At 54.3% G+C, this 23,007-nt stretch overlaps 5 protein-coding genes across 5 annotated transcripts; 3 read left to right on the forward strand and 2 right to left on the reverse strand.

The window, feature by feature from the left end:
- Positions 1 to 1,702: 1,702 nt before the first annotated feature.
- Positions 1,703 to 8,179, forward strand: EMWEY_00002870 (the record flags this gene model as incomplete). The annotated part of the gene is made up of 12 exons (XM_013479958.1): positions 1,703 to 1,903; positions 2,290 to 3,183; positions 3,368 to 3,480; positions 3,643 to 3,785; positions 4,137 to 4,403; positions 4,729 to 4,987; positions 5,327 to 5,459; positions 5,845 to 6,018; positions 6,417 to 6,704; positions 6,839 to 6,933; positions 7,043 to 7,471; positions 7,819 to 8,179. 12 exons carry the CDS (start codon positions 1,703 to 1,705, stop codon positions 8,177 to 8,179), a joined length of 3,357 nt encoding a protein of 1,118 aa, XP_013335412.1.
- Positions 8,180 to 8,374: 195 nt separating this feature from the next.
- Positions 8,375 to 11,859, forward strand: EMWEY_00002880 (glycan synthetase, putative; the record flags this gene model as incomplete). Its single annotated transcript, XM_013479959.1, has 9 exons — positions 8,375 to 8,450; positions 8,684 to 8,890; positions 9,182 to 9,337; positions 9,526 to 9,722; positions 10,076 to 10,312; positions 10,590 to 10,835; positions 11,129 to 11,230; positions 11,396 to 11,635; positions 11,794 to 11,859. The coding sequence occupies 9 exons, from the start codon at positions 8,375 to 8,377 to the stop codon at positions 11,857 to 11,859; spliced, it is 1,527 nt and encodes a 508-aa protein (XP_013335413.1).
- A 1,696-nt stretch (positions 11,860 to 13,555) lies between these two features.
- On the forward strand, positions 13,556 to 15,277 carry EMWEY_00002890 (hypothetical protein, conserved; the record flags this gene model as incomplete). The annotated part of the gene is made up of 4 exons (XM_013479960.1): positions 13,556 to 14,156; positions 14,395 to 14,459; positions 14,778 to 14,965; positions 15,193 to 15,277. The coding sequence occupies 4 exons, from the start codon at positions 13,556 to 13,558 to the stop codon at positions 15,275 to 15,277; spliced, it is 939 nt and encodes a 312-aa protein (XP_013335414.1).
- Positions 15,278 to 16,405: 1,128 nt separating this feature from the next.
- Positions 16,406 to 17,007, reverse strand: EMWEY_00002900 (hypothetical protein; the record flags this gene model as incomplete). The annotated part of the gene is made up of 2 exons (XM_013479961.1): positions 16,406 to 16,776; positions 16,935 to 17,007. The coding sequence occupies 2 exons, from the start codon at positions 17,005 to 17,007 to the stop codon at positions 16,406 to 16,408; spliced, it is 444 nt and encodes a 147-aa protein (XP_013335415.1).
- Positions 17,008 to 17,666: 659 nt separating this feature from the next.
- On the reverse strand, positions 17,667 to 20,249 carry EMWEY_00002910 (zinc finger (CCCH type) protein, putative; the record flags this gene model as incomplete). Its single annotated transcript, XM_013479962.1, has 5 exons — positions 17,667 to 17,919; positions 18,202 to 18,722; positions 19,172 to 19,215; positions 19,359 to 19,671; positions 19,923 to 20,249. The coding sequence occupies 5 exons, from the start codon at positions 20,247 to 20,249 to the stop codon at positions 17,667 to 17,669; spliced, it is 1,458 nt and encodes a 485-aa protein (XP_013335416.1).
- Between the last annotated feature and the right edge of the window lie 2,758 nt (positions 20,250 to 23,007).

Consider the following 23,007-nt stretch of genomic DNA (forward strand, 5'->3'; position numbering starts at 1 on the left):
AGTTCAACTGGGCCTGCTCCATAGAGACAACACTCCGCTGCCCCTGAGCAACTCAGTCGCCGTACCGACGGACATTTCCAGGATGTCACAGGAGGAGCCACTTCAACAGATGCAAAATTGCTGTTCCCTGTTCTCCCAGTCGTCTTATTAGCCTCATCCTGGGTCACTCTTAGAGTGCAGGGAGCCTGTACTGTCTTCTCTGTGAGGAGAATCGAGCCAGTGTCGGCGGCGTATGACAGCAATAGCAGCGCTAGCAGCTGCGCGACGAGTTGCACCAGGTGAAACCACTTAACATAATGTACCTTGCATTTTACATTGTGAAAATTTCGGACTGGACTAGTAGAGCCACAGCTGCATTAACATTTGATTCATGTATAGACTCTACAGGTCCAAGTCAACTATCCCAGTTTGAGCCATTGTGCCGAAAGAAGAGCAGTGGAGTGCATTGTACTTGGCACAGCAACACTGCGGTATTGTTACAATGATTGAAAGAGCTTCTAGAAGAGACAGGCCAGCGTAGTCAACTGATTCAAGTCTCAGAAGTTTCCCTGTTAATTCAGAATACTCTCGTTAGCTTGACGGGGCACATAACCGTTTCCTTTCGTTTCTTCTAGGGGCGCGGCTGCTGACAGGGGATATACGAATTAGTCCATTCAAGACACTACCTTTTCTTAAGTCTCCACTAGCGCTTCACTACTATCAAGCACTGGACAGTCTTTTTCGAAAACGCTTTCGATCCGTTCCTCCTAACGGTGGCATTCAGAAGCAAGCTCCCCCGAAGTGACCGCTGTGCGCCACATATCGGAGTGGCCAATATGGCCGCTTTCCTGGACTTGGTTGTCTGTTTACAAAGCAGAAATTCACGCTTGTGTAGACGTGTAATTCCAAGGAAGCTCTAAACTTACCCTCTGCCCCGGCTGTTGAAAGGGAGCGGCCCGGCCCGTTCGCTGCCGTGGAACGGTTTGTCGGGCGCGCAGTTGGTGGTGTTAGGGAGCCCAAAGGAAGCAGAGCTAAGGATAAAGAGGAACGCTCAATTCTTAACAGCTGCACATTGCTTCTATTTCCGTCAAATGAACCTTAACCTGCGGTTACAGCAGCAGCAGAAAGGAGAACAGCTCCTGGGCATGCGCTCGTGCTGCGGGCTGTCTCGGCGTGTGCTGTGGGAAGCTAGCGCGAAGACAGGAAGTAGAATATTCGAGGAGAAGCCACTTGAACTTGGAATGAGTTGAATAGGATTTAAGGAGCTGGTTGCCTCAATAACTCGTATTCAGCTGCCTCTGTGGGGCCGCGGGCACCTTTCTTTGTGCCGCGCCGGCATCGGTTGCCGCGCCGCTGCTCTGCCTGCATCCACACTGTATACTCTCTGTCTCCTTTGCAGTTCCTGTGTCTCCGTTGTATCAAGACTGTCCCTTTGCTGCTGCTGCTGCTTCTCCAGGGGGCCGCGGATACGAACGCTGCCCGCGGTTGTCCGCCTGTCCCTGTTTCGCCACCTCTGCAGCATACGTTGTCGGCTGCAGCAGCCATCCGTTCCCTTCAGGGCTCAATACGTCTCTCAGCCTCCAGAATTAAGGAGGGGCCTTAAACTGTTGCTTTTTCGCCTACACCGTAGGGACGGAAGCGCCAGCAACGATAGCCAGTGCCCCCTGTCTGGCTGGAGCTACCCCCTGTTGCCTGCTTACACGCCCTACTCGCCTGAGGCCTAATGACGGGGCCCATAGGAACTGGGGGTTTTGCCTCCTTAGGGCTTTATGGCGCTGAGTCAGAGGCTACAAGGGCGGGAAGGCGCCAGGACGAAGAGCGACAGCAGTACATTACAAAGATCCCGTCTTCTTCTTTCCTCCGCGTGCCTCCAGAGCGAGCCGACAGGCTCACTGCAGCCGACGCCCTCTTTGCGGTGCCTGTCGTGAGTAGGGGGGATACAGAGGACCCTAGAGTTGGCCCTGCCCAGGGCCCCCCTTTACGAAGTGCTGCAGGACGCTGTGTCTCCCTTTCGCTTTTCTGCTGCGAAGGCAGCCCAAAAGGCGGCCATTAGTGACAGCTTGGTGTCAGGCCAGAAAGAATGAAGCGTGTCTTCTTTTTTGCATTGTTTGGAATTAGCGACCCAGACATCTGCCGGAATTTGTGTAATTTGCCCTCTCCCCACGTCCTTGTGCTTGAGGGTCGACTGGTTGTTTCCCCTCTCTGTATCTGGTACCTGTCGCCTGCTGCGGAGTTTGTATGTGAAGTGTACCTTGGTGCCCATTGTGCACTATTGCTGCTTCTGCTGTTTCTGGGGCGTCTTCTCTTCAGGCCGAGCAGCAGAGGCTGGTCGAGCGCTTCATTGATTACGCAGACCAGGTGAGGGGGACCCAGCTACACCTGCTGCGAGAGCACGACAGCTCTGCTGTTTCTGAGCGGTTTCTGCAGCAAATCGAGCAGCTTCAGCGTCCCTTCATTTCAGCGGATGCAGCAGCAGGCGTTGCAGGGCCAAGCGACAGTAACGGTAACAACAGCAGCAGCAGCAGCACGAATGGCACCAGCAACGACAGCAGCAGCAACGACGGCAGCAACAGCGGTGGCGGGTGCGGAAACCCGAAGTCCTCATCCGTTGGTAGCAAGGAGTATCTGCGAAGGCATCCTTCAACTGTGAGGTTTCGTCTAATAGAAGGAGGTGTTTCCTCCTTGCTGCTGGGCACCGGAGCTGGGGCTGGTTGCGGGTCTCAGGTGCAGGCACGGGTGTCTGCTGGGTTTCAAGGGGGAGACAGCGACGCCCTCACTCACGGTAGTAGCACAATGAGCACCAGCAGGGACGGGGACGAGGAGGAAACCCCATTTGTATGTCAGCTGGAGAGCTTCTTGCAGCTGGCGGTGAATGAGATCGCGACTAAGGAGTCGATGGGTTGGGAGGGGCAGACGGAAGCTAATGCTGCAGCTGTACGGCTGAGGTGCCGCAGGGTTGTCATGGCTGGGGCCCTCGTGCCTCTTGCCCTCGACGACACCCTCGTCATCGAGCACAAAGTGACCCTGCGGAAAGGTGGTGTCTCGTCTGCCTCCAAGAAGACTGTGCAAGCCAACGGAAAGACCCCCGAGGGGACGCTTCCTGGTACACTTGACATCTTTGGAGACACAGAGAGACTGCGAGACATCCTCCATGAGCACGCCTATCAAGGCTGTCTCCGCGTTCCCGTCACCGACCAGTTCAAGGTACAGAGATACACTCAGACAAGCGTCCAAGAGCAACATCACTAAGCCCCACGATCGGATGCTAATTCTGCTACGACCGTTTCGATTCCTGCAAATACTGGTCCTCCGATACCCAGCGCTGCCGCCTCCAGCCTTGCAGCTGCTTCTGAGTTGGATCGTAATCAAAGGGTGTTTTCGGGTGCAGGCACAGCGAGGAGGGAGACGGGGTAGTATCTGTCAAGAGCTCGCTGCCAGCGTGGTCGTTCTGGCGAGGGCTGACGAGCCCAGATGTCTCTCAATTTTTTATCACTTCAGAGAGTAAGGTGGCCAACAGTGCCTTGGTGCTACAACTTTTCATGGATGCTACTGCTGCCTGCTTCTGCTGTTGTTGGTTTGCTGTTGAAATCGTCCCGGGGGTCTCTTTGACGGCTTGCCTGTTGGCTGGAGGTGTTGAATTGAAGGTGTTAGCTGTCTCTGCAGTCAACAAGAAGGAAGCTTCATCATTGACTCGCCAGAATGGAGACAGATGCAGGAGGCTCTGGCTCCGCTTCTGGCCTCGAGAGAAGTTTCGACCTTCAGAGGCCTCTTGCACACGCGGCGCGAGCAGACAGGGCTCTGCTACGGTCCGCCCGTGGGCCTTGAAGTGGTGAGGTGGAGGAGGCTAGAAGATTAAAGTATAGGCGGGGATAGAGAGCAACAGGAGACCAGTGCAGCTTTTGTTATGGTAGTAGGGGCAAGCAAACAGACACACGCAGCGGTCAAGGCGGGTGCAGATGCATGGACACACGAGGAAACAGTACATACAGTGGCTAAACGAGGAAGTCACGGTGGAGCTGTTGCGTGTACCTCTGTTGACCACATTAACCCTTTGCTGTTGCGTTAGCTCTTCTTTGAAGCAGCAGGGGATGTCGCCGTTTACTCTGCATGTGCCTGTTTCTGCCGCAGAAAGCATGCCTCCTCCTTGTGTTTGGCAGAGTTTTTTGTTGTGCGCTACTCACGAGCCGTCTCCCCTGCGGTCTGTGTGAGCCTGCAGCCGGCGTTCACCCCGCTGCGTGCTCCCCGCGACACATGTGACTGGGCCTCGCAGCTGGATGGCAGCGCCGTGGTTCAGTTGGACCCCAAGCTCCAGGAGTTCGTCCCCCAACTCCGCCAGCGATTCCTGACGCTCACAGAGACACTTGCAGCAATTAAGGACTCTTTTGGAAGCCTCGAAGCATTCGCGGAGGGCCACAAGCTCTTCGGTCTGCAGCGCGCCGTAGTAGACAGGCGAGCTCTCCCTGCATGAGCTCTCTATGAATTTATCCCTGCGTTTTGTTCTGGCTCTTTTCTACTTCTGACTCCACTACTAGAGGAGCTGTTGCGTTACTCTGTTTGAACCGAAGCGACTGTTCGGCAGGCAGCCTCCTCAGGCCACTGTCGTTCGTGTCCTGCGCACTTAGGTAGAGACGGTAATGGAGGCATTTCGGGGCTGTGTCATATGTTGGCTCTCTCTCTCTCTTTGCAGCATTAAGCCCACAGGATAGTTGTGCATGTCATGGTTGTGTTGTGTCGGCTGTAGCGTGCCAGGGTACAGGTACCGAGAGTGGCTGCCTAACGCCAAGGCAGTGTATCTCTTTGGAGACTTCAACAATTGGGATCGCGCTGCGCACCCTCTTCAACGGGAGCGCTGCGGGGTTGCGCCATTCTTTTTTGAGGCCTCGTTGGGAGCCCTGAAGGGCACGAAGCTCGACATGGCAGCTGAACAACGACCTGGCGACCCGCCAAGCTCCGTCTGGTCTATCTTCATACCTGACAATCCCGATGGGTCTCCTGCCCTCTCTCATCGGTGGGCTTCATCGCTTCCTTACCGTCCCTATCACACCATCAGAGCAGCTAATGGCAGGCCAGAGCAGGAAACTGGAATTGATGCGTGCCCCAGTTTCTCCTCCTGGCAACGACACTTGGTGCCAGGATTGTGTTTTCTTTCTAGCTAGCTAGCTGGCAAGCCAGCGAGCCTGTCTGAGAGCTCACATGGTCTTCTCTTAGCAATGAATGTATATCGCGGTGGGCTGGATATGGTGGGTGTTGAGGATCAACATTCAAGCTGGCGCAGTGTCGGTTAGGTGACTGGCCAACGAGTTACTGCAGGCTGAGTCGTGGATTGTGGGACGCGATGTCTGTGCAGCTGCCGGCTGCGGGTGTTGGTGGTGCCTCGAGAAGGTGATCCTATAGACAGAGTGCCCAGCTGGTCCCGAGTGGTCTGGCGCAGTGAGGACTCCGGCCTCTTCAACGCAGTTTTGTGGAATCCACCTGACAACGTAGGTGTCTGTGAGGTAGTGTAACTGTGTTGTGTTGAGGTTCTTTGGCTATGTTTTATCGAGCTTCTGTACATAGTCGGAACTGATGGGGTCTACGTCTTTGCTTATTGAAGCTGTGCTTCACGAAGCAGGTGCACCTGCTGCTGCCAGGCGGGGAGTTGTGAATCACTCCTCCCCGTTATCTCCTCTTCTGAAGGCCGTTTGCAGTATGAGGGGGCCTGGCCTACGACCTGTTGATGCTGAATGCAGCCATAACTTTCTCAAAGCATTTGCTTGTACTGCTCTCGTTCGAAAAAAAGCGAATCCTGTGCATATCTCTGACCCCCTGTAATGCGAGTGTTGAGAGGACTGCTGAGGATATTCTGCGGCTTTGCTGTCGCGGTAGGAACGGCATGTCTTTCGGTTTCCAAGGCCCCGATTGCCAGACGACTTCGCGCCGGCCATATATGAGGCTCACATTGGCAGCTCTAGTGGAGAGGAGGGTCGAGTCGGTACCTTCGTGGAGTTCACGCAGACGCTGTTGCCGCGCATCAGAAACCTGGGATACAACACTATACTAGTGGGCTAACGGAATTACAAGGCTTTTATCTGCCGTTGCGCTGCCCCTACCTTTACTTGTTCCTGGTACTGCTCCTTCTGTAACTCTTGGAGGCACTTGCTTCTGCGGCCCCCGCTACAACTCTGGATCTAGCTTCTGTCGGCGTGTGCCCCGTGCGCGCCGCCCTCACAATCTTTCCTGTTGCGCTTTACAATCAGAGGTCCAGACCCCAAACTGAAAAAGTCATCCGCTGTTCCGTGTGCTTTTCACGAAGTTCGCATGCAACAACGCGTGTTGGTGTTGCAGCGCACTGAATGTCCATAGGTGTTTCGTGGAGCTGTGTCACTATGCCAGCGTGGGAGACTGCGTTCTGATCTGAATTGCTTTGCCTTCGTTCTCCATCTGCGGTGTGTGGACAGCTTCTGGACGTGGTAGAGCATGCAGATTTTGCTAGTTTCGGAGTCTACGTGACGAATCACTTTGCAGTCAGCAGCCGTCTGGGGACAGTGGAGGAATTTAAAGCCCTGGTGGACAAAGCGCATGCGCTGGGCCTGAGGGTTTTGATAAGCCTTTGTCACGCGCACTCTTCCAAGAACGTAATGGATGGCTTGGGTTGTATAGATGGAGGCGATAACAGCTACTTCGTCAGTGGCCCTTCAGGAGTTGTAGAGGAGGCCAAGGTCTTTGACTTCTCAAAGACCGAAGTTGTACGCTTTCTACTATCGAATATTACATATTGGATTACCGAATTTCAGTAGGTCACTAAACCTTCTGTGTGTTTCCTCTGCTTTTCAGTTTATCCCGAGTTTTGCCCTGCCGCAGATGGGCATGCAGGGGTCAGTATGTAGATCTGCTCCTGCGCTTTTTCAATACAGCAGCGATGGTCTCTGAATCAAACCTGTTTGCCTTCTACGTCGGTGCCGTCTTTGTGCGTTGGTAAAGCTGGTGCTTTGTGGGTTTATCGCGCCTTTCGTACGGTTCTCTCGTGGCTCTTTGCTTGCGTTATTTTCCCTTCCCTCGTCTTGGACTGCTGATCTGCTCACAGGCTCGATGGCTTCCGACTGGAAGGCGTGCCTTGGATGCTGTACGACCAGCGCAGCGTGCTCCGCCAGCCGGACCTATACGACTACTCCGCATATCTTAGCCGGGACTTCTGCGCCTCTGGCGTGTTGTACCTGTCCCTCGCGAATTCCCTGCTCACCGCGCTACTGCCAGCCGACCAGCGCCTCTCCATAGCGCAGGAATGCACAGGCTACCCCACCCTGTGCCGGCCCATCTCTCAGGGAGGGCTGGGCTTCGACTATCGACTGGACAGCTCCCTCAGCCAAAGCCTCCGCCGCCTCATTCGCCAGTCAGGACACCGGCAAGGACGCTGGATGACTGCCCAAGTTCTTTGGGCCCTTGCCAGCAAGCCAAACACGGAAAAGGTGATTGTATCGGTAGAAGACGCGGACACCACCAGGTTTTGTAGGCGGTGAGCTGAGTATTCAGTTCCCAATCATTGCTCTTTGGAGTCGTATTTGCTCAGCTATATAAGCCTGGTTTCATCGTCGCCCTTCTCTAGTTGCCTAATGAGCTGCACAGTTGTTTGATTGTCTGGTGGTCCGTGAACAAACTAATTTGGGCAGCATCACTCTCTACTTATCCAGCAGACTACCCACCCAACTAGCTGGCTCTTGGGAAGCTTCTGTGCCCCACGGACCGTATTATAAGCCGTTTGGCGTGCGTCAACTGAGAAGTCGTTGACGCACCTGTGCTTCCGTTGATTCTGCTCGTGCTCTCTCAACTCTGCTGCTGCTGTTTCCTCTGCTACTGTTGCAGGCGGTTGAAGATAGCGTTGTTTGCTTGGGAATCTTTGCACACGCATGCCGTTGGAGGTGTAGCACCGCATGTGACAGAGCTGGCAGCGGGGCTTTCTCGACAAGGCCACGAGGTGCATGTGTTTGTGCGCGCCATGGAGTCCTGTGGCGGCTGCTCGGAGCACTATGGCGTGATGTACCACGAGTGCACATTTGACTTAGACCGAGACTTTGTGGTGGAGATCCAAAACATGTGCGAAAGCTTCATCGCGTGTATGCTAAGCGTTGAAGAGGCAATGGGAACGGAGTTCGAAATTTGCCACGCACACGATTGGCTCGCAGGCAGGGCCCTCATTAGGGCCAAGCAAATGGCAAGTCGTTAGTTCTTCCGACCGGCGCCCAGGCACTCGAGAAGCCCTCACTTTGGACCCGCAGCATTGCACTAAAAGCTATGTTAAGAGGAGCCGTTCGTTTATTTTGAGTAGACCTTTAAGCGAATGTTAATTCGGTCTATGTTTGACGTGTGTGTACAACCTGGCATTGCCTGATGCCTGCAGGGTAGGACTGCTATCCTCACGATGCACTCTACTGAATTTGGCCGTTGCGGCAACAACAACTATGGAGGCGTATCGAAGCGCATTCGAGACATCGAGGGTCAGATATCACGACAAATTAAACATTGTGCATGTTTTCTATACGGTCCGGTTGCAAAACTCGGAAGCGCTGGTCCCTGTGCATGCGTGCGTCTGGATGACTGTCTGCGTGTAAATAGGAGTGAAGGATGGAGTGAGATGCCTGTGACTGTCTTCGTGAGACAACAACAGACACCGTGCAAGCAACCAGTGCTGGTTTTGTTGCATTCTGTTGCCCCATCGTTTGATCTACAGCTGAGGCGTGTCACCTAGCTGACCGCGTGATATGCGTAAGCGGAGTGCTGGCAGAGGAAGTGAGGGCTCAGTACGGAGTACACCCAGCTAAAATGACTGTCATTTACAACGGCATTAACTGCAACAAGTTCGATGGCGAGGTAGACCCTGGGGCAGTCAAGCATACATACGGGGTGGGGGCCCTTGACCCCATGTTCTTGTTCGTGGGTACGATGAGCCTCCTCAGACTCACTGCATATATCTTCCGTCCTTCCCTTTTTTTCCGTCAGCGCTTCAGATCCATGCAGAATGCAGCAAATGCGATGCGTCTAGTGCTTGTGGCGGGATGGGGACAGGGCTTATCTGCTCGTGTGTACGGTGTTCCCGTTTACCTGAAGTTTCCGGGGGGCCAGGCAATCTCCGCGGTCGTGTTAATACGGTTGCTACCGCTGCATCTTTTGCAGCAGCTGCTGCGTCAGGAGGAGACAACTAACACTTGACTATCATTGTGGTGCACAGGCCGAATGGTCGTTCAGAAGGGCCCCGACCTTCTGCTGGAGGCAGTTCCATTCATCCACAAGTTCAGAGGGGATGCCAAGTTCGTCTTCGTGGGGGACGGTCACATGATGGAGAGCCTTAAGGGACGCGCAGCTCAACTTGGCGTCACCCACTCTGGTATAATCATGCTTCACTTTTGCTCTGGAGTCGCTGCACTGTTCCTCGTGCTCTCTCTTGATGCAGGCTGTTATCGAGGCGTTTGAGCAGTGTCTGTCCCCAGTCAGCAGGCTCTCACTGTGCTGCTTGGCTGATGAAGCCTGCTCTGGAGACGGCCTGTCTCCCTTTGCGTCTATGTGTTCGCTCAGTGCGGTTTGTGGGGAAGATGGGCGGCGGGGCTTTGCATGCGCTCTTCAAGTCCTGCGACGCTGTGGTGGTGCCTTCAAGAAACGAGCCCTTTGGCATAGTCGTTCTTGAAGCGTGGAGTGCCTCGAAACCTGTCGTTGCAACGAACAGCGGGGGGCCCAGGGACTTTGTCAATCCAAACATCACGGGTGTTCTTGTGGTTAGTGGCCTATCCACGATTCCCCCTTTACCTTGCCTTTTGTTTCTCTCGTAGCCCTGGTGCATCTGTGTCGATGAAACGCGATCTTGACGGCTTCGTGGAAAGAAAAAAGCATGCGATCGCACATAGAGGGAATTAACGCAGACCCAAGGAGTGATGGTAATAGCAGACGGGATGGCACGTTCCGTGCTTTGGAAATGCAATGGGCAGGCTCAGCCAGCAACTCCCTCCCCTAGTTTTCATTGGAAAAGCGGTGTATTGCACTGCATCTCGCTTAATCTGGTCCCTCTTTTCTGTTTCCTTTCGCTCACATCGATCTCCCGCATATGTCCCCGGCTGCGCTGGCACTGCAGGACCCCACCCCTGGGAGTATCGCCTGGGGCTGTTGCGAGATCCTGAAAAACTTTGAGCATGCGCGGTGGATGGGTTCTCGAGGTCGCGTGACGGCGGCCTTCAGCTTCAGCTGGGATTCTATAGCGCAGCAGACCCGGGAGATCTACTACGAGCAGTGCAATAAACACGACACCCCTCCCAACTGGAGCTACAGTAGCGAAGGGGACGACACACTTGCATTTGCCCTTATAGGCCCGGTGAGACTGTCTTCTTTGCTTCGTGTGTTTCTTCCTGCTACCTGTCTTGGCAGTTGTTTCCTTGGCTTCTACATTTCAAATCGGTTGCCTGAAGGTCTCGGAGATGCGGTGGCTGGTCTCTGGGCCCATCTTACTTTCCGTTGTCTCCATATTAGTGTTATACAAGCCACGTCTCTCCTGTTCATAGCCACCTCGTGCTCTTGGCTTGCCCCCTTCTCCTTCTTGGTATATAGCCATGGTGTCATTTGTGCGACTGTCTGTGGCTTTGTTTCTTCAGGCGATGTATGAGCACATGTCCGTGGAGGACTGCGACCCGCACGTGCTCAGCGGCTTGGCGCTGTGGCGGTTGTATCGCTTGCTTGGGTCGGGCTTGGCTGACGGGCGCATGAACTTCATGGGGAACGAGTTCGCGCATCCTGACGGCCTAGACCTTCCGCGTCCTGCGAACCATTTTTCTATGGCAAAGGCCTTCCGGCGGTGGAACCTCGCGGACAGCCCAGCCCTTAAATTCACCCAGTGCGAGGTCAGGCACTTTTCTTTCGTCTGTCCCTGCTTCTGCTGCTGTTCCGCCTCTTCCGTGTTTCCTACCTTCTTTCCACGCACGCAACACTAGCAGCCGCCCGCCCGCAGAACTCTCGCATACAACTCAGAGTATATGACAGAAAAAGGTAGAGCCAGGGTTTTATTTGCTGTGCACTCATCTTTTTCCCTATTCTTTTCATCCTTTTGGTCACCAGAATGCCTTATGAGCCCTTTTGGTTGCTTCAGCTATTTGATTGCTGCCTTAACCACTGGGAAAGTGTTTTCAACTGGCAGTCAGCCGCCCATCTGTACGTCGTCAAGTGCGATGAGGAAGCCCAAGTGGTTGTCCTAGAGCGGGGACCATGCCTGTTTGCATTCAACTTCCACCCCCACAACGTGAGCACCGCTTGACGGCTGGCACTCGTACGGGAAACCAACAGCAGTTTCTGCTAGTCTGCTGGTTTAGCCCTTTAGGCGCTTTGTGGTCGCATGTAATGACACCTATTCCTGAGGTGATGCTAGTGAGCTGCTACCCTGTGTTGTATGCGGACGTGTCTACAGAGTTATGAAGGCTTCCATGTGGGGTGTATGTACAACGAGCCTATGCGGCTGTTCCTGGACAGCGATGAAAGGCGGTTTGGGGGGTTTGGGCGCCTCGCCCCAAGAACACAGCATCCAGCGACAGAGGCCAAGGATAGCCGGCCGCACTCTGTCCGCATTTACCTCCCTTCCAGCACCTGTGCCGTCTACGTACGCGAGTCTGTTTACTGCGAGAAGCAGCCCTTCATTGTGGCCACCTCGGTAGGGCCAATTAGCCGGTATCCCCTCTTCTTGGCATGTCATCTCTTCACCAGTCTCTGCAGCTGTGCCTCAAGCACCGCTCCTGGGCTACGGCTACGTCAACCTGCTGCTACAGCTGCCCCGTCATTGTCTCTTCTTGACGTTATTGCGGAACGCAGGTACTTCAAATGGATCTGGAGGCGTACGTTGACTACCGCAAAGTGGATGGAAGTTTGAAGAACTGATGATGGACCGTCGCCGCACATTCAGCTGGAGATTCATACACCTGGCTGCACGCCCGGCGTCGGTGCATCTTCACGCTGTTGGTTGGGTTAGTAATTCTCTTTCAGGAAAAGCCATTTCTTTTAGTTGAAGCCACTTCTTTTAGTTGCAACACCTGCTCGGACCCGAAGTTGGTCCGGATGCCTCCTCGAAGAGAGCCTCTTGGGGTGGCAGCCTTTCTTTTAGTTGCAGCACGTAGTCGAACCCGAAGTTGGTCCGGATACCACCTCGAAGAGAGCCTCTTGGGCTATCTTCCAGGTGGCAACCTTAGCTCATGCATATGCAAAAATGAAGACGTCTTTTACCAATCACTATATTACCGCGTCTTCTGAGTAGCATGCGCGAACGCGAAAAAACTGAAGTTTTACGAGTAGCGACTCGGGACGGCGGCGTCATGCAGTTGTGCCCACTAGGCAAATGCCAAAATAACCCCACTGTGTCCCGTGCCTTGCTTCAGGTCCGCGCACTTAGCAGACTCTTTACTCCTAGCCAGGCTGTCCAGCTGCCCAACAGACAAATATGTCCAAAGGATATGCAACTAACTAGCCTGGCTGTCCAACAGACAAATATGTGCAGAAGATATTCAGGAGACCCTGCAAGGGTCACAAGAAAACAACGGAATAATCGAAAGTCTAGAGAGCAAGACCAACTTTAGTGTTTCAAGTTCCGGGTCCAGAAGCACACACTTTCAATCTTCTGACGATCCTCAGCCGAACTCGCGCGCCACCGACACTGACGGAAGAGACAACGTGTGTGGTGTATTCTAACGCTGCGTTCGGGTGGTACATACTCGTTGGACTCTTGTTCGGCGAAGAAACAGGTGGCTACAGGAAAGTAGTGTGTGTGTCTCTGCACCGCGTCCGCACCCAAGGTTATCAGGGAATAGCGTTGACGGTTTTTGCACTGATGGCTCACGTTCCCGAAAATGCTGATGGATCCTCCTACGTGCCTTTAAGCATGAGCAGGCACTGCAGTAAGGGAGTGGGCTGGGGTTTTGTGTTGCTACTTAAGAGGCAGAGCAGAGGCAGCTTCCGTAGTTCGGTGTGGTGGTGGAGCGCAGCATCCGGCACCCATACCCCCATTTGATCGGGATGTACATGAATAGTTTTGCAAAAGTAAGAAACAACTGTAAGAATGCAGGCAATTTTTTTGCATACAGACCCATTGGAGGCATATGCAAGCCCAGTGGTCAGACCGCTGCAACGGTTGCATGCACCAAGAATCTGAAGGGAGTGTTGGCTGCCGAATGCCTTTGCTTTTATTTCGAAACATAAAATATGCTTTTATCCTTTTATTTAGAAGAGTGATCGGACACAGTAATGCAAGACACAGAGAGACACCGCAGTCGCTGGTTACAGGTCTTTGGGTGACCCTGAGGATAGCCTTGGGGCCCCTCCACCACGTCCGCTGGCGCCAATCCTCCGCAGAAAGCTGTCCTTTCCTACTCAATTCTTGCATCTCTTATCAACCTTAGGTGCGTTTTTAAAGATTTGCTCATTTGTCGTCCATACAATGCAGACGAACTGCGTTGAAATACCGTTAGATTCGGTCCACGTGCCCCTCCGCCTCCTGGGGGCTTCCCTCCGCTGCGTTGTCCACACAATTTTGATGTTGCGCCTTCCACAGAACTTGTCTTCTCATAGATCTTCCCGTCTACCAATGGAGAGGCAACCGCAGAAGGCTCCTCAGCCCACTCATTCCTTTGCTTGCAACGAGAGGCTGCAGACGCATGCAAAAAAAGCAGCAGTCTCTGCTGCTGCAGTGCAGCTCTTCTTTCAGGATGGGGTGGATAACAAAAACGGAGACATCACTGTGGCTGTTTCTTCTAAGCGGTCCTCCCCGTCCGCAGACAGGAGCAGCAGCAGCAGTAGTAGTAGTAGTAGTAAGAAGTACAACAGCCAGTTTCATTCGCAGAAGTGGGACTATCAGCAGACTTCCTGGCTTATGGAGAGCAGAGAGACGCAAGAAAAAATGCTGCAGAAGGATGCACCAGAGAGACATGAAAGCCAGCAAGGCGGCGGCGACCTTCCCCAAAATCACTTGCCGGCGAACACGAGCTCTTTCTCCAGTAGTATCTGTATAGGTAGCGGTAGGGGAAGCCGTGGCTGTGCGTGCATTGGTGGACTTGCGGAGGGCACGGATCCGTCCAGCTTGCGCCTTCAGGCTCATGCCTCTGCTCCCTTGTCACTAATCTACCTCCGCCTGAGCGATGCTCCACAGCTAAGTGAAGAAGTTGAAAAGAAACTGCGAGCATTCATAGGTATTTTTACTACTACCAGGCACCAAAATATTTGGCTCGCACGAGTATACAACGTAACCTGGTGGAAAACCCTCCACTGCTGCTGCAGCCTTCTCTGCGGCGACAATTACGGTCGTCGCAGTTCCTGCTGTTGGTACTGTTTTAGTTTCTGCTGTTTTGCGGTTTCTGCTGTTGCTCTTCTGTTGTGCCGGTTCTGCTGTTGTGGAAGTCAATCCTTCCATGTTGATTTGTCACGCAGGATTCGTGGAGAGCGATGCTAACTCGCATCGGCAACAACAGAAGACTGAGTACAATGTTTCTGTTGTATTGTATATACAACGCCCAAAGGCCTTTGGTTTCCTTTCGTCTTCTGTAGAGAGAGTCTCGTTCGAACGGTGGCTGCTGCCTGTCTCAATCTGCTGGTGCATGCATAACTGCAGCAGCTGCTGCGTTAGCAGCAGCATCGAGGGAGCAACCAAAGGCGGTTTGCGAAACAGCACATGCTGCTGCAGGACGACGCAGTGTTGTCAAGGCGGACACATGGGAGGCAAACTATCATGCATCTTGGCAACAACAGCTACAAATGAAGCTGCAACTGCAGGAACTGCCGCATGTGGGAAGCAGCATGCCCTGCGCCTACAGCCGCAACTGCAACAGCAGCAACGGCAACAACAGGAGCACCCCTTTTTTGCAGATTACTTACCGAAAGATGTGAAGCAGCAACAGGAAGTGGAGAGAGCCCTTAGACACATTTTGTTTGCGGTCGTTGAAATGGCAACGGCGCGACAATTTCATCTCCCGCCACCGAGCGTCAGCCACCAGCTCTATGGGTAAGGACTCTTTCTAAGGCGACGTAGGCAGGCAGGAAGAACAACCTCACAGTGTACGAAGACAGATAGTGGCTCTTGCAGAGTGCAGGAAGCACCGTCAAAGAGAAGCCAGCAGGGCATTCACATGGGCATTCACAAGTTGAGCTGTCTTGTTCCCATCCCTTAGCGCGGCTTCTGTCGGTGGTGCTTGAAGCACGTATTTTCTTGCTGCTGCTGTTGCCTTGCAGGTATGACATTATCGTCAGCAGCAACCAGGCGCCCCCGTTGGGGGAGTGGGCCCTTCAGCTGCCTCAGGCGGTCCGCCTTTTTTAGGGCGTCGTCGGCGTAGCTCCTCTTATATCGCCTGGCTGGCTGTCCTAAACGTCTTTAGATTATCTGGGAACTATATTGCCTCTGGCATTTTCTCTATGCTAATCGCAAATCTGTACCGACTATTGTAGTTGCCCCGGCGGCTCTAGCCTGGCTTCGTTGCTCTCTAGACTGTGCCGCAGTTGCCGCGTTCTGTTTGCCTGGCTGTTTGTACTTCCACTGGAAACGTTTTACTGCGGTCCCCACCCCTCCTGGTGCCTCAGTGGAGCTCGTGGGGTCGCCAGCAGCAGCAATTTGGTGTTGCTGCTGCCGCATGAGCAGCTGCTGGAGCCAGTGTTGCGACCGTCAGGCGTCAACCCTGATCGCCTTCCCTCGCAATGTTGTTCGTTAATAACTACCCCAAACCCGAAGCCGGCCCTAAGTAAAAGTGCGACTGCCATTGCTGCTGCGTTGCTGCAGCAGCAGTGGTAATGGCCATACACTTGGGCTGTGGACTGGCTATTATTGACTGTACTGCTATATAGCCCTATGCTGCTACTGCCTTGGCAAAAGTTTAGATCTTGCTCATGCTGCAGCAGAAGTCACGTTAATGCTGCAAAGGCAACAGTAACGCCGCTACTGCTCCACCAACACCCGCCCTGCTGCTGCAGCGGCGACAGTGTCGCCGCAGCAGCACGCCTAGTTGCTGCAGCAGCAAACCAAAAGCAATAGGTAGTGTCTTATGCCTCGGATGGCGGCATTGCCGCCGTTGCTGCTACACCTTAAGTGCTGGAGTAGGCTCTTCAGAGGGGGGCGGGGCACCTGTGCCCCTAAGCCCTTTGAGCCTTCCTCCACTGTTGTCCGAGGGCCCCTGTAGTCGATTCGAGGGGGGGGCCCCGCTCTCCCCTGCTGCAACCGCAGCTGCAGCTGCAGCTGGCAGTGCAGCGACAACTGAAAGCCCTTTACGCCACACACAAGTGGGAGCAACAAAGAAATTAATACGGTGATCGCAGAGCTTCCCAGCCCCGCGTGCCTGCGGCAAAGAAAGCACATGTACGGTTCCGATATGTCCCTTCAGCTGCAGTGCAGCCCATCGCCTCCAGACACCCGAGATACGCTGCTGCAATGCCGCTGTTACTGCTGCTGTCGAAATTAGGCTGAGGCCGCAACATCCTCTGCCATAGCCGCTGCCTCCGGTGCGTCTCCATCGAGTTCAATGTCTCCTCCATCCGCCCCGTCCACGGGAGCACCAGCAGCGGCGGCAGTAACAGCAGCTGGTGGTGCCGCCGCAGCAGCATCAGGACCCCCTGTAGCTGGTGTAGCAGCAGCTGTATCCCCTGCTGCAGGTGGTAGGGTCAAAGCCGCCATTTCCTGCTGCTCCGGTGCTGCCTGTCTCCTCTTCAGCGACGGCGGGGTCGACGGAAGCGTGAAGCTTAAGGCAGCAACAGCAGCATTTTGCTGCGCCGTTGACGCGCCTCCACCTGGATTCGGTGCTGCTGCTGCTGCTGCCGGTGCAGCAGTCTCTGAATGCCACAATGCAAATGGCACACAACGTAGAACATATGAAAGCTTTCTACTGAAGGCCCATGGGATCGGATCTACAATTTCCGCAGCAGCAGCACCACCACCAGCATCAGATACAGCATCAACAGCATCAACAGCGGTAGCGCAAAGCACATACCACTGTCCTTTGTCCAGACTTTGTTTCTAAAGAGTCCGTCTTCTCCCAACTCTCCCATCCACCCCTGAAGCATCCCAGAAGCAGACAGGACAGAGAGGCGAGCACACCATGCAACCTGTGGTGAGGAAGAGGCGAGACACGAAGACACATGGAGGAAAGTGGGAGCGAATGAATGGGTGCCTACAAAGGGCGTGGGGGGAATAAGGGGAGATACTCAAAAGGCGAGAATCTGATATGCTGTGCGTGCAAGGAATGCTTAAAAGCCACTGACAGGTCTCTCAGGATGAAGAAAGTTGCAGCTGGGGTTCTGGCAGTTCTGCCCGTAGCGGCACTTCACTGGGGGGTGCAAGTAAAAGCACGAAGACCCGAAAGGACACCGCGGAAAGTTAGCACAGCGAATAGCCGGGTGAATGTAGTTACATTTGGCCCCAAACGGACAGTCTGGCCACCGCAAACAGCGACGCCGCACCTGAAACAGCAACAGTAGCACCATCAACAACCAACTACAACCAACAGGCGAACTACCCAAAGACGCTGCAGAAACAGAAATGCTGATGAGTAGCAGCAAACAAAAACAGTGCGTTCGTAGACATGGAGCAGGAGGTAGCGGGGGGTCCTCAAGAAACAGACCGCCGTACAAGGAAAGGGGAAACGGGAACACGCAAACACACGCACACAGGCAAACATGCAAACACACACAGACAAGACAGAGCAAGCAGGAAAGAGAGAACATTAGTAGTTGACAAAACTCGCCTTCGCCTGAGGAACCCCCGCTCCAGCCAAGCTGGTGTAGTGCTGCTGTTGTTGCGGCGGAGGCTGCTGCTGCACCGGCATCCTCTGTTGAGGATGCGGCTGCTGCAGCAGGGAGTGTGATGCAGTGGCAGCAGCAGCAGCAGCAGCAGAGGCTGCATGCAACGGAAAGGGACCGTCTCCTCCAGCCACGTGCTCAGCCGCCAGGAACGCCTCCACAAACCGGGGGTTAGGCCTGCGGACACAGTAGCAACAGTAGCAGCAACAGAAGCAAATTCGGCACCAGGTGAATCCGCAAGTTCACGAGGAGGCCACGGAACACCAATGAGAAACGACGCGGCACAAATACGGGAGAGGACAGTGCCTCGTCGACTTCAGCTGGCCCCTAGGAGTTGAAAACAGATGGGAATGTAAAATAATAATCGGTAGAAGGTGCAGGGAACAAAGTCAAAATATAAACAGCAGCACAAAGAGGACAGCCCCTGCGGCAAGGTGTAACTGCTGAACTCCTCCTCACTTTAATATCGCCTTCGGGCCGCGCTGCATCGCAGTATCGGGGGCGGACATATCCGCTGGAGCCGTTGCTGCGACAGGCACCAACGGCAGCTGCTGCTGCTGTTGCTGTTGCAGCAGTTGCTGCTGCTGCTGCTGCAGCAGTTGTTGCTGTTGATGTTGCTGCAACAGTTGCTGCTGATGCATGAGCTGCTGCTGTTGCTTCATTTGCTGTACCTCATACGCTGTGGGCTGCGCCTGAGACCGGAAGACGTCTCCGGCAGCTGCAACGCCAGGAGTCTGTGGCTGCTGCTGCTGCTGTGCATGCGCTGAAGAAGCGACCCAGACAGGACCCGAAGAAGGGGAAGGCGTGTTCCTCTTGCTGTTGCTGCTGCCCATAAGATAAATGGAACGCGACATGGGTGGCGTTTTGCTTCCGTTGCTGCTGCTGCGGCTCCTGCTGCGGCTTCTGCTACGGCGACTTCGCGGTGGAGACCGGTGAGACCGGCCGCTGCGCACGGACGTGCCACTCCGGCTGCTGACAGCCTGAAACACAAGAGAGATATAGAAACACAGGAGACCTCAGAGAGGCGCAGTGACACTGGGCGGCTCCTCTGCAGCTTGCGAGATGCAGGCAGGCAGTGTATCCATGCACCTCTCTCTACATGCTTGAGGCCCAAGGCCAAGGGAAAAGGAAGAAAATTCACAGGCCAACAGGAGACAAAAAGTGGCTGGGAGAGAGCGCCGAAGACCAATGCAGAACGATAGTAGAAGGCAAGAAACGGCACGAGACAAACAGGTAAGGCAAATCAATTGAGTTACAGTTCCCAGAAGAAACGAGACACACGGACGCACACCTCATGAATGATGACGCTGCTGCAGCGGAAAACGAATCAACGAGACACGCGAACTCGTCCATCGCACAAAGGGCACGACAAGGGGACAGTCACAGCACCTGCTCTCTGCTGCTGCAGCTGTTACCCTTGCTGACTTACGGCCTGCTCTGCGGCACGCATCAGGATGAGGCGGCGGGATATCGCTGCAGCACATGACATTGCACCACATGCTTTCTTTACCTACAAACAACAAAGATGCACTGCTGCTGCCGGTGCAGCAGCCACATCCGTCGCCACTGCGGTTTCTACTACTACTGCTGCTGCTATGACTTGTGTCGTGCCCCACTGTCGCATCGAGATCCTCGACCCTCCCCCCGAGATGCTTCATGTTGGGTGCTGCTGTATCTGTGACTACTGCTGCTGCTGCTACCATGCCTGCTGCTGCTGCCCTGTTTGCTGCTGCTGCTGCTGCCGCTACCCCGCGACGTTCCGTCGCTCGCGTTTGAATGTTTCGCACTGCTGCTGCTGCCATGCTTGCTGCTGCTGCTGCTCAGATGCTTTGACCTGCTGCAGCTGCGGGGTCTCCCGCTGCTGCTGCTGCTGCAGGCAGCACTTTGTTGCTGCAGCTCCCGCTGAAGCCAGCGAGTGAAGTCATCAGCCTGCAAAAACGCCCCAGAGAAACGGCAGCTTCAGCAACTGCAGCAACCAGAGTGGCTATGAGCTGGCGGAGATATAGGTAACGCCGAAGCCGACAAGAAGACCGATCACAGGAAGGCCTCAACACATCAGCAGATGCAATAACAGGGGCTGCGGGAAACGCATCCACCCATCAGCACCCGCGGCAGCTGCCTGCGCAGCTGCCTGCGCAGTTGCCGCAGCTAGAACACACAGCAACAGCAAGCCCGCTCACTGGCTGCCCTAGGAACTCCTTTAGCTCCTCCAGAAGACGGTCCGTGGGTGCCTTCTCGCGCAGGAGTAAGTGCAAAATATACTCGGCAAGGATCTGCGCATCGTCAGCATCGTCTTCGGTCTTGCCGCCGCCACTGCTGCTGCCGTGGTGGCCGTTACTGCTGCTGCTGCCGTCATTAGCCCCACCGCTGGGGGTCAGGTAAGACACTCGCAGCTCCTCTGCTATACGTTGCTGCAGCCGCTTCGGAGCTCCGCTACTACTGCTGGCAATCGCCGCTGCAGCGCCAGCCATATCAAAGCCGTTGCGGGCAAAGACCTCAGCCGTCATCTTGCTCCTGCTGCTGCCGCCGCTGCTGCTGCTGCTGCTGCCTTCTGCTGCTCCTGACTCTGGTGAGGATGCAGCGCCTAAACAGCCACGAGCAGCAACACAAGCAAAGGCGAGTGAGCCAAAAGTTAATCTGGTCTGTGGGAGAATGGAGGTGACGGAATGCTGCCGCCGCCGCCGCTGCTGCTGCCGCTGCTGCTGCTCCTCCTGGTACCCCGGGCCACGAAGTCAAGGACAAGAATACGCTACTGAGGGAGCGGGTCTGTTCTTTCAAGTATATAGACACTTCGTTTAAATCCGGAACCCCTCCTCGGAAGAGCTCACTCCTGCGACCTACGCGGAAGCTGCTGCTGCTGCTGCCGCCGCTGCTCCTATTGCTGCTCCACTACTGCTGGTGCTGCTGATGCTGCCACAACCCCCAAGCTAAGGAGAAAGAAAGGAAGCAATTAACATGCAAAGGCCCTGGGGCAGATGGACTGCTGCACGCAGCACCAGATGATGATGTTCCGGCTGCAGCAGCCCATGCGGTGCCGCTGCTGCTGCTGCTGCTGCTGCAGCCTCTTGGCTGCTGCTGCCGCTGCATGATTCTTAGAGAACTTCGAGTTGCTTCATATTTACATACTTCCAGGATGGAAAAGCTCGTTCAGTATTTGCGTTTTTACAGCTTCTTCCGCTGCTCCATGAGCTGCAGTACCCTGGCCGTCGTCGCCCCGCAGCCAGCATCACCACCAGTTAAGGATGAGGCGGGGACTTCTGACGTTTGAGCAGTTTCTGGCTTGAAAGTTGCAGTGTGTTGATTGTGTCTTCTGCTGGCTTGTGCGCTTGTTGTTGCCGGTCAGGTGTGCTGTTGGAGTGGTCGGGCAGCAGACACTGCATGCAAACTGTTGGTTCCCCTGTCAATATGCGCCATTCTGGGGAACTTGAGGTTTTGTAACTGATCAACGCACTGCAGTGTGTGTAGGCCCAATTTGCCCTTTGCTTGAGGTGCAGAGTGCTTATCCACTACATAGTCAAAGTTGCTGAGGGCTTGACAGCTGGGAAACTCGTCAGCTAAGCTTAGGTAGAATAGCACGACAGAAGTGCGGATGCTCTCCTTCCCATGCAAGCTGCTGAACCAGCCGGTTAATTTGTGCCCAGTGGCATGTATTTCAGCCGTAGACAGACACAGCGGCCGGTTATAGGGTGGTGGGCATGTCGCTCGCAGGCCGGATAGTGAGGGCCAAGTAAGTGGGTGATAGCTGCGTCCAGTGTTCGCCCACTTAACAAAAGGTTCATGTGCGTGCTCGCTTGTGAATTTACCTAGAAGCATGGGGTGCTCGTGAGTGGCTGACTATTCCCAGCTGTTATAACACCTCTCGCGGGCATCACAGGACGGTGTTGAGCTGCAATTGGGGCACAATACTAGGGTTCGAAGTTCGTGGGATGCAACTCAGCTTAGCCCCCAGTCTCCAGGTGTCCTAAGCTTAGCAATTCAGGCTGATGCAGCTGCGCGAGAGGAGGTAGCATGCCGTTAGTGGCAACGCGCCTTGATACATATTCAGGTATATGGTGATCCCTCGTGGTATCGCAAGCTAGCCTTCGTGTCTGTATGTACAGAACCTGTAGACAGTTGTTTAGAGCTTTTGCTTGCCTACCTTTGGTGTATTAGATCGGAGTAGGGGTTCGGCTGGCCACTTCCGACAGGCTCGGCAACATGGCAGAGTGTGCTAAACCCAGCACGACCGGCGAATCTCTTGTGTCGCTGTGCCGGCAATTGATGAAAACTGGGGCGATAATCTTCGGATGGAGGGGAGGTACTAATTGTCTTGTCTCCTGCTACTCCTTACACTAAATAGCACTGCATGACTGTATATGGGACGGCACAAGCGGCTGAGCTCACAAACGCAGGTGCGCTGCCTGCTGCGCAGCACTAACAACCCGTGAAGAGGCTCCATCCAAAAGTCAGAGTAACGAGAATTTTAATAACAGTTTGTATAGGCTTTCCCACAGATGTTTGGCTCCCTCTCGCATTTGTACTAGGCGTAAACGGGGAAGTGCCCCCCAGACCACTAGCAGGCCACCTTCTCGTATAAATAGCATAGCAGGCTCATCATCCTTTCCAGCTTGAAATGCTTTTACAGCGAATGCGACTCGTTAAGAATGCGTCCGCCTCTACCGCCAGTGCAAATACGATGAAATTCGGGTCTGGGGGGAGGGGGCAGATGAATCATTCTTTTCTTTGTTGGAAGGGTACGCTTGCATTCAAAACCGAACAGGATTGCTGCAATTGCTACTGGCATCTTGATTAGGTAAGGCCACTAATGTCGTGCCTTCCCTAATAATAGAGGGCAAGGTGCCTCCTTTCCTGGGCATGTCCTCTGTATGGAATGCGCTGCGGCATATATTCGTCCCCCCTGCTGTGCAATCGAGCATGTCATGTCAGAACTCGGGAAGCTTACCGTATGGCTACGTCACGAAGTATGTGGCCGTGGTAGCAGAAGTCCCAAGGTATTTGGAATGTTGGTATCAGTTGTTCGTAGCATTCTTCAGTGCGCCAGTATTGAGCATGCTGAACCGCGTAAAGGGAACGTAGGGGCAAAAGGGTGAAAACGGCAGGACGACGAAGTATTAACTCATAAAACAACGAACGATATGTTCCTAGGTCGCCCTATGTTAAGAAGAAGAGAGGTATTTGGAAAGGCCAGGGTGGATGGTGTCCCTCTGTTTTAAAATAAGCTGCTCAAGGATATTTTAGGCCATTGTGAATGTTCTATAAGCCGGC

The sequence above is a fragment of the Eimeria maxima genome, genomic scaffold (assembly GCF_000499605.1).
Source record: "Eimeria maxima Weybridge genomic scaffold, Emw_scaff15, whole genome shotgun sequence".
NCBI classification, from domain to species: domain Eukaryota; phylum Apicomplexa; class Conoidasida; order Eucoccidiorida; family Eimeriidae; genus Eimeria; species Eimeria maxima.